The sequence below is a fragment of the Echiichthys vipera genome (genome assembly GCF_963691815.1).
Source record: "Echiichthys vipera genome assembly, chromosome: 4".
NCBI lineage: Eukaryota > Metazoa > Chordata > Actinopteri > Perciformes > Trachinidae > Echiichthys > Echiichthys vipera.
In genome coordinates this window covers 17,880,667-17,889,165 of record NC_139829.1, presented here as the reverse complement: position 1 = coordinate 17,889,165, position 8,499 = coordinate 17,880,667, and the positions used below count along the sequence as shown (strand labels likewise).

Genomic DNA, 8,499 nt, shown 5'->3' with positions numbered 1-8,499 from the left:
ACACGCACACGCACACGCACACGCACGCACACGCACACGCACACGCACACGCACACACACACACACACACACACAGACACACACACACACACACACACACACACGTGAATGCATGTGCTGTTGCCTGTCTGTGTCTGAGTCTAACATTCCCAACATGTGCAGGACGAAGTCAGATAATGTTACTTTTTAACACCATATCTAATTACAGCACTAGGCAGGTGTCAGAGGAAGCTGTGTGTGTATGTGTGTGTGTGTGTGTGTGTGTGTGTGTGTGTGTGTGTGTGTGTGTGTGTGTGTGTGTGTGTTTGTCGGTGGGTGGGCAGGTGGATGGCTGTGTGTGTGTGTGTGTGTGTGGTATGCATTTTTGTCTGTGCATGTTGTTTATGTGTGTTTGTCCACATAGTTAACCCTTATAAAAGCAGGCATGTTGACTGAAAACCTGTTCAGTAACAAGCGGACAGCCAGCAGGACAGAAGGTTTTACACACATAATCACACCTGAGATGTAAGAGCGGACGCAACTATGCATCTCCCACTGGAAACACACACACAAATAAACACAGCAGCAGATGTCATAATAAGAAATAAGAATAAGCGTGTCTAATTCAAAGAAGCGGTAGTCCATGAATGCTAAACTGACCTCTCAGCTTTCAGAGATCATGTCTCATAACATTTCCAAACATCCCATGAAAAGGTCAAAGGTCCTTTTGTTTCTTTCTTTCTCTTTCTTTTCTTTCTTCGTTGTCCTTTGTGAGAGCACATGTAAAAAATGAACAAATGAATTACTAATTTGACAAAAATGTACACCTTTTATTTGCATTCATGCTCAAAGATTACAACTAAATAAAAGCACACAGTAAAACATAATGAAAGAAATTAGTAGTTTATTTTTTAGAGCTGACCTAAACTTTACCACTCTTTGACATTTGCATTTTTTTAGCCAAATATCCCTGGTTTGGCAACCCCCCTGCTTTCATTTAAACCAGCATATTTTGTTTGTTTTGTTATGCCAACCAGTCGAAGGTTCATCTAATTGTCTCATTTATCAAGTGCGTCTCTTGGCTGCGGATGGAGACGGGAAATTGTTAACTCTCTTCATTAAGGAGAGCGGTTGCTATTTATGTTGCGATGACAACTCTGCAGCTGCACCCATGGGAGAGACCATTCCCAATATCTGCACTCAATAATGGATTCAGGTTTCTATTTATACTCCCTCTCCACTCTCTCTTTCTCTCTCCTCTTTTCTCTCTGACTGTCACTTGGCTAGCTCTCATAGTAATTATAGCTGTTACAGAAATAAACCAAGGCCTCGGTAGACAACATGGGCAAGTCTTTGAGAAAAAGAGAGATGTGGAGGTAAGTCTAACAATCTAGCACAGTGCAGCCAGATGTTTCTGTACCTCAGGAACTGGACAACAGAAAGTATATCACACGTCAATTTCAACAAATGTTTTTAACGCAATTTATCCTGGTTATCACAAAACAAGTCAAAATGGAGTTAGACGCCTTCTTCTGCTCATAGCATTGCAGGTTGAACACATCTGCATCCCCGTCATCAACAATTACACATGGTGGGTATATTTATTTTTTGATTCCAGTATTTTTAAACCTATTCAGTCTGATTATCTCATGGATAAAACCAGTAATTTGGTCAAGTTTGTCGTCTCCTGATGACATTAGGTTTGCCTCACATCAGTAGACTCATCATCAGGCCCCGATGGGAGCTTGTACCATTAGGTTCAAATCTCGTCCAGTCTTGTTTACAATGGGTTAATGATCAGCAGCAGCCTCTGCTGGTATGAACCAGTTACTGCACTGTCAATGAACAATGCTCGTTTTTGTTTTTTTTAAATAAAGTTTATTTTGTTTAACAGACTCACATAAACATGGCCACCCTAGCAACCACACGATGTGCTGATAAACATTGCTTGGTAACTATCTCAGAGCTATTTACTGCATTTGCTCTCAAATTGACATGTATTTCGTCTCAAATGATGAACATTGCCAGGAAAAGCAGCAGGAGATATGGCGTTACTGTTACTGTTTGCCGGCGGTCGTTAACTAACGGGGTAGCTAACAGGAGAGGGGGAGCGCTAGCTAACTTGCTAACTAACAACTAGCTTGTTTTGCGTGTTAATTAATTAATTAATTAATTAATTAGTGTAATCATTTTGAAGTATTTTGGTATTTTGTACCAGGATATGTCGCTCCAAGCTAGCTCGTGTCCGAAAATGGATTCCCGGTGTGTTGCTTGGTTACCCTTGTTGCTGTGGATACAGATTGACGAGAGAGTTACTGTTCCATTATCGGACACAATGCACACCTGCAGTAGAAGTCTCTAAACCTTCCCTCAGTTATGATTTTTCTAAAACTTGAGAAAATGACACGAGAGGAAATACTAAGTTGTTTCACATATGGCAGCCCTTTCTAGTCAGTTCTGCCTTGTTATATTCTGCTGTGAATATGTGTGTAGCATTCCAGGGTGGGTGGGTTGTTTTTTTAATTTTTTATCGATTATTATATATTTTATTTAAAATGTTTGTCCTTTGTGTATGATTCGAGCTGTTCTGTGTTATCCGCTTTGTTTGTTTTTTGTTGTTGTTTTCTTTCTAAACTGTACAGAATACACATTCTCATGTAACCTGATTCTGCTTTGCCATAAAAATATGTTGCAAAAGGAAAAAAAAATGCAAACCTGCCATTGTTATCATGTATTATCAGCTATTATGTTTGGCTTTCATGAAATGCATTTTTACCAGGGAGAGGGATTCTCCAGCAGTGTCCAGCAGCTCTGTCCATCCCTCCCTGTCAGCAGTGACATCAGCGGTGACGGTGTGGATCAGAGGCTTGCCAGGCAGAAAGCTGCACAGTTTCTCAGGGAAGCTGAGAAAAACAGGAGGCAGTAAGCAAAGCTACTCTGTTTTTTTTTTTCACATTGAATTTTACATCTTCACACGCTTTCCCTTTAGCGATACAATGGGTGGATAAAATGACAAGAACTACAACGAGAGAAATCCACCAACTACAGCCTCAAGATAGAGTACACCTCTGACACAGTCTAAACAACATTGACATCATGTATAAGGATACTGTAGGACTAATGCATTGGATTGTATAACATCTGAAGGCTTCAACTGTCTTTTTTATTGATAGTTTTTAGTCCCAATTACTTCACACACATTTTATATGAATAAGTCTCACACAAACTTGACAATAGCAAGAACTGACTGGTGCTGATGAGACAAGCAAAATCCTAACCCTTTTATACTTTTACTTTCGAGTTTAATGTTATAACACTTTGGTGTGGGTTAAGTAATACGTAGAGTACAGAAAGGTTTGCGCTGTAATGTAAGTCACTAAATTTATGTAACGCGTCAAAAAATATCCTTGAATATGGTAAATAGTTTAAACCTAAATATCAGTGTTTCTTCACAGGTCAGTGAATATACCCATTTAACTTGTCTCCTCTTTCTTCCAAGGATTGAAAAGTTGGAGAAAGAGAGGACGCTGAGTGTCCAGTGCAGGAAGAATGGCTGGACAGATGTGCCTGGAGAACTGGAAGAGTACGAGAAAGTGCTGGAGGAAGAAAGAAGTGCTGAAAGTGGGTCTTTCTTTGCATCAAAGTGTCATGACATTTCTCGCAGATGTTTTAATGTGGTAGGGTGACAGGACCTTGGGTATCAAATACTGTCAAAATGTCAGTTACTTTTCTCTGTCTTCTCCCTAAAATTCGTTATAGCCGTAAACCAATGTGAAAAAAAACCCTCAATAATATTTTGTGTCTTAGAGACGAATCTTCGAAAGCAGCTAGTGAAGATTCATAACGGTGTGAGGAAATTTCAGAGACAGCTCATAGATGTGAAGCCAACTCCTGAGTGTAAGTTTTATACATAGCAGTGTTTCTACATAGTAGCTGAAAAACAAGCAAACATCGTTCATTCAGCCGTTCTGTACTTTCTTGTCATTATTAACACAACACTTCATCGTGATGAAAGATGTTATTGTGGAGTAGTGCACTGCTCTATAAAAGCCTGATGTTATAATCAAGTACAATGATAATCAGACTGTTAATAATGTTTCTGCCTTTCTACTTTCAGTGATTGAAAAACTGAAGGAAATAATGTCAGAGGTGGAAATCTCAATTAACACCCTAAAGGAGGAACAGCGGTCATGGTGAGATGATACACTTTACAACTCTAGACACAGTACAGTTAATTGCATACACAGAGAAGACAGTGTTATTGATGGTCTACGATGGGAATGAATACATGTACTCTATTGAAAATATTATGATTAGTTCTCCTTTGTGTTTCTCTTCTCCTCTCAGCTTTGAGGAACTTTTGAAGGAGGAGAGGACATGCGGACAGGAGGTCACTGCTTATGAGAAGAAGATTGAAAACTCAAACCTTGCTGTCAAGGCAGACCCCAAACTACACACCGTTCCCACTGTTAAGGTCCGCCTCTCCTCATCCTCCTCCTTTCTGTATTTTTTCCGTTGTCCATCATTTATGCAATGAAAACAGCAGGGAGTGTGTGTTTGAGTATTGACTGTTAGAATCAGAGCGTGATAAATATTACAAAATGTTACAAGATGCTTTTGAGCTCATGAGACTGAAAAAAACCATTTGTAATAACAAGAAAGTGTTCATAATATGTTTTTACATAGGGTACATTCGTAAATTCAATCTGATGCTCTACACCGAAATAAGAGCATTGTTCAAAGAAACAGAGGAAAGTCCAAGGGTGGGGTCATCCTAACGGTATATTCCAACAGCACTTTATTTACAGGAATAATGGTCCAGTTTGTGCCCTGGTGCTCGAAATTACTATTTACGAGCCCACCCATAGTGTTAGCATTTAAAAAAAAGTTTTATATAATTTTCAGTGTATTTTTTCAAAAACGATCCAGAATTCTGACCCATGCGGCATTTCATTCAGAGCTTTATATTTTCCATTAGACCAAACCTGCGGACCGAGACCTTCCTGCTGAGGTCAGAGCACTGGAGGCTTTCCTGCTGAAGACAGGAGGCCCCTGTGGTGGCTGGGACCAATATGACCACCAAGCATTCCTTAAAGTAAGACAGCATTGTTATTCTGTCTTGATAAGTTGTGTTATAATGAAAAACTCTCGTTCCACCGCCACCTTCTACTTGCAGATCATTGCACACAGTCACTTAACACCACTCCTTAAACTAACAGTGTTCAGTGTTTCGCTTTAGGCAACTCTGGTAGATGCCAAGCAAAAGGTTGATCACCGCAAGATCCCTGTGTGACTTAACGCTAATCTGTTTGATGTACAGGTTTGGACGAAGCACAGTGGGCAACCAGCCTACATGAAAGAGGCCAAGCTGTACCTGCCTGGTAAAACATCGGAAGACATAGAGCAACATGAGGACTGGCATCAGGAGCTGATCTACCTACAGGACAGAAAGAGAGAGGTAGAGACAACACATGTATGAGCTCAGAAGGAAAGCCAACTTATTTTGAATAAGTACATGGTATTTTTCATTTATTTTATCTGAAAGTAATGACAAAAATAATATGTGTCAAGGGAAGGTCAAAAAGCCACAGACCTTCCCTCAACTTAAGGACAAAAACAAACAATAACAACAAAGGAAAAAAGAAAAATAAGCTAATATTATTTACATAGTTATATAACAAAAAAATAAATGACAAATCAACAAGATGAACAGAAAAACAGAAAAAAATATATATACTGTATACACACTTCAAGAAATAATTAGACATCACAAATAAAATGGGATGATTATTTCCTTTAAATATGTTCTCAGGATAACAGGTTCTTGATAACGTGTATTTGGCATTTCTGTACACCATGATATCTTAGGGAGTACTGGCCTTGTTTTGTACTGTAAAAATCGTCAAATGATCCCCTGTCTAGTATTATATGAATGAACATGGGAATTTAATTTAAAGAGGTTGCTAAAAGCCAATGGTAACGAAACGAACAAACTTGTATATAGATATATCGTCTTGCCTTTTTTTATTTGCCATCATCGTATAGCAACTACTTCAAATTGAAATAAAAAAATCCATTCACATAATGTTAAACACAACAGACCTCCTCCAGTCGTGAGCATTAGGGGAACTGGCATGTGAAGATGAAGAAGAAGCAACATCCCTCACTACGCCAAGTCTTCCTCAGCGCTCGGTCAAGTGACAGTGTGTTTCAAAAGTGTGCTGAATCCAGATTATTCTATTTGTACTGGTCAGAATAAAAAGGGAAAACACCAAGAGAAAATTGCCATTAATTTTATTTTTTTTAGATAAAAAAATCTTCAAATTCACCTTAATATTCAGTGATTAATTTCCAATAGTAGGCCGACTGTACTTGTACACTTGTTTTCCTTTAACTTCAGTTGGATCCATGACAGTAGAATGGACATGTTTGCGGTGGTCATTTGACTACTTCAGAGAAAATGGCAATTGTTAGTTGTTGTGGTGACAGTATATATCAGTGTAAAGTGTGTCACACTCACTAGTTTCACTCTGTTTTGGCCTATCATTTAATGAATAGAATTCCATCACTTACTAATAGAAATAGGAAGCGAATAAATCCAGCAATCCTCAGTTCCTCTCAAACAGCAAGGCAGTGCTGTCCAGTCCACTGCTCGTTTGTCACAAAACCTCGGTGAGTTATAAAGATGTTTATGCAAAAGTTAGCCCACTACAATGGTCGCAGTTCTTTGTAAAAGCAACGTTACACATAAAAATGGTTGCTGCTCTGACCAACCTTCCATTTTTGCTACTTGTCTTCATACCATACCCAGGCTATTCAGCGCTGGAGAGCCAGCAAGCATCAGGAACGCCAGACCAGAATACAGGGTCAGGAGAGGGCGGAGGAGGCCGAAAGGAGGGAGAAGAAGGCCAAGAGCCAAGCCCACCAACCCAGGTGAGTCAGAAAAGAAGTGGAGCAGAATATTATTTAAAAAACAAACAAACAGAAAGACGAGGTGGAGAAGATATTGAATCCATGGTTAAAGCAGTGAACTGCGCCCCCAAGTCATGAGATCCCACCAGATCTGATGAGCACCTAAAGTGTTTGATTGGTCACCTTTAATAAAGGGCTTTGTTTATGCTAATGGTCTCATTTAACTGTGTTCTGTCCTCCTCTGTTTAAGGACAGAGGAGGAGAAGAGGGAGGCGGCGTGGCGACTGGAGGAGTGGAGGGAAGAGAAGAGAAGGAACGAGGAACAGCAAGAGGAGCAAAGGCTGGCTGAGGAGATCCAAAAGAGGAGACGGGAAAAGGTGCTTTTGCACACATGTGAAGAGTCATTTGACTGTTGGACTGTAGTTATTTATCATCAAAGATAGTGCTTCTGTGTTGGTTTGTATTTATCTGTGGTTTTCTGAATTTATTTAGCATGAGTTTATTATGCTTAGGTTTATTTTTATGCTTATGTTTATGTCGGTTTCCATGTAAGCACCGTCAAACCAAGGCAAATTCCTTGTAATGCAAATTACTTTGCTATAAACCTGATTCTGATTCTGATGAAAATCAACACACATTCATACATTGATGTAAATAGGTTGTAAATGGTTGATACCCTCAAGAAATATATAGCTGTATCAAAATGATTTTTGGTTTATCAGGAAGAGCGTCGCCGGCAGCTGGAAGTGAAGCTGACCATTGAGGAGCAGCTACGGCTGAGGAGAGAGGAGGAGGAGGAACAAGGAATAAGAAGGAGAGAAGAGGAACAGAGGGAGATGGATGAGAGGAGAAGGGAGGCAGCAAAGGGCATCAAACGGTTTAATGAAAGGGTACGAAGGCTGAGAATCACAGAGACACTGAGAAACACCACTTGTTTATCTGTCTCTTCAAATGTTGGGATAAATACAAAGGCTAATGTTTGAGGAGAAGTCACTATGCTGTGTAAAATACCAATGTGTCTGCAGGATCTTCACAAGGTGGAGGCAAAGTTTCAGGAGAAACAGCTGAGGGAAAAAGAGGAAGAGGAAAGACAGAGAAGAATCACTGCTAAGTTGAAGGAGAAGGTAAGTGTTGCAGAGTGAACAAGTCAGATCTCTCAATCTGAATCACAAAATCTAAAAATCTTTCAAATAATTCTTAAATAAACAGTGCTGTGGGTTCAGGAAAGGATTGATGTTTGTTCCTCATTCAGGTGGATGGTCACGTCAGCAGAGACCCTTCCAGGCTTATCCGTCCCACTAAAGGATGGGAGGAGCGAATGAAACACATTGGACCTTCAGGAGGAGGGCCTGCACTACAGATGTTTCACAGGTCTGATTGCCACCAACTTTTATACAATAATAATAATAATAATAATAGGTGTTTGCCTCCACCACCACTGAAATCTCCTGTCATTGTGTTGCAGAGCGATTCCCACTTGGAGACAAGACCTGTGATGAGCACAATCAAAATCAAGTGAACAGTCCACAAATGCATTCTGAATGTTTTCTGTTTTTATAGAAATTGTATTAAATGAAAATGTACAGAATGGGACCTCAGCACCAGAGT

The 8,499-nt window shown here is 39.8% G+C and overlaps 1 protein-coding gene across 1 annotated transcript; it reads left to right on the top strand.

Moving 5' to 3' along the window:
- Nucleotides 1–2,743: 2,743 nt before the first annotated feature.
- ccdc112 (coiled-coil domain containing 112) lies at nucleotides 2,744–8,452 on the top strand (the record flags this gene model as incomplete). Its single annotated transcript, XM_083912760.1, has 13 exons — nucleotides 2,744–2,901; nucleotides 3,479–3,600; nucleotides 3,787–3,876; nucleotides 4,097–4,172; nucleotides 4,327–4,453; nucleotides 4,958–5,074; nucleotides 5,300–5,437; nucleotides 6,791–6,912; nucleotides 7,142–7,268; nucleotides 7,614–7,781; nucleotides 7,917–8,015; nucleotides 8,144–8,262; nucleotides 8,357–8,452. 13 exons carry the CDS (start codon nucleotides 2,744–2,746, stop codon nucleotides 8,385–8,387), a joined length of 1,494 nt encoding a protein of 497 aa, XP_083768886.1. The 3' UTR covers nucleotides 8,388–8,452.
- Nucleotides 8,453–8,499: the final 47 nt, after the last annotated feature.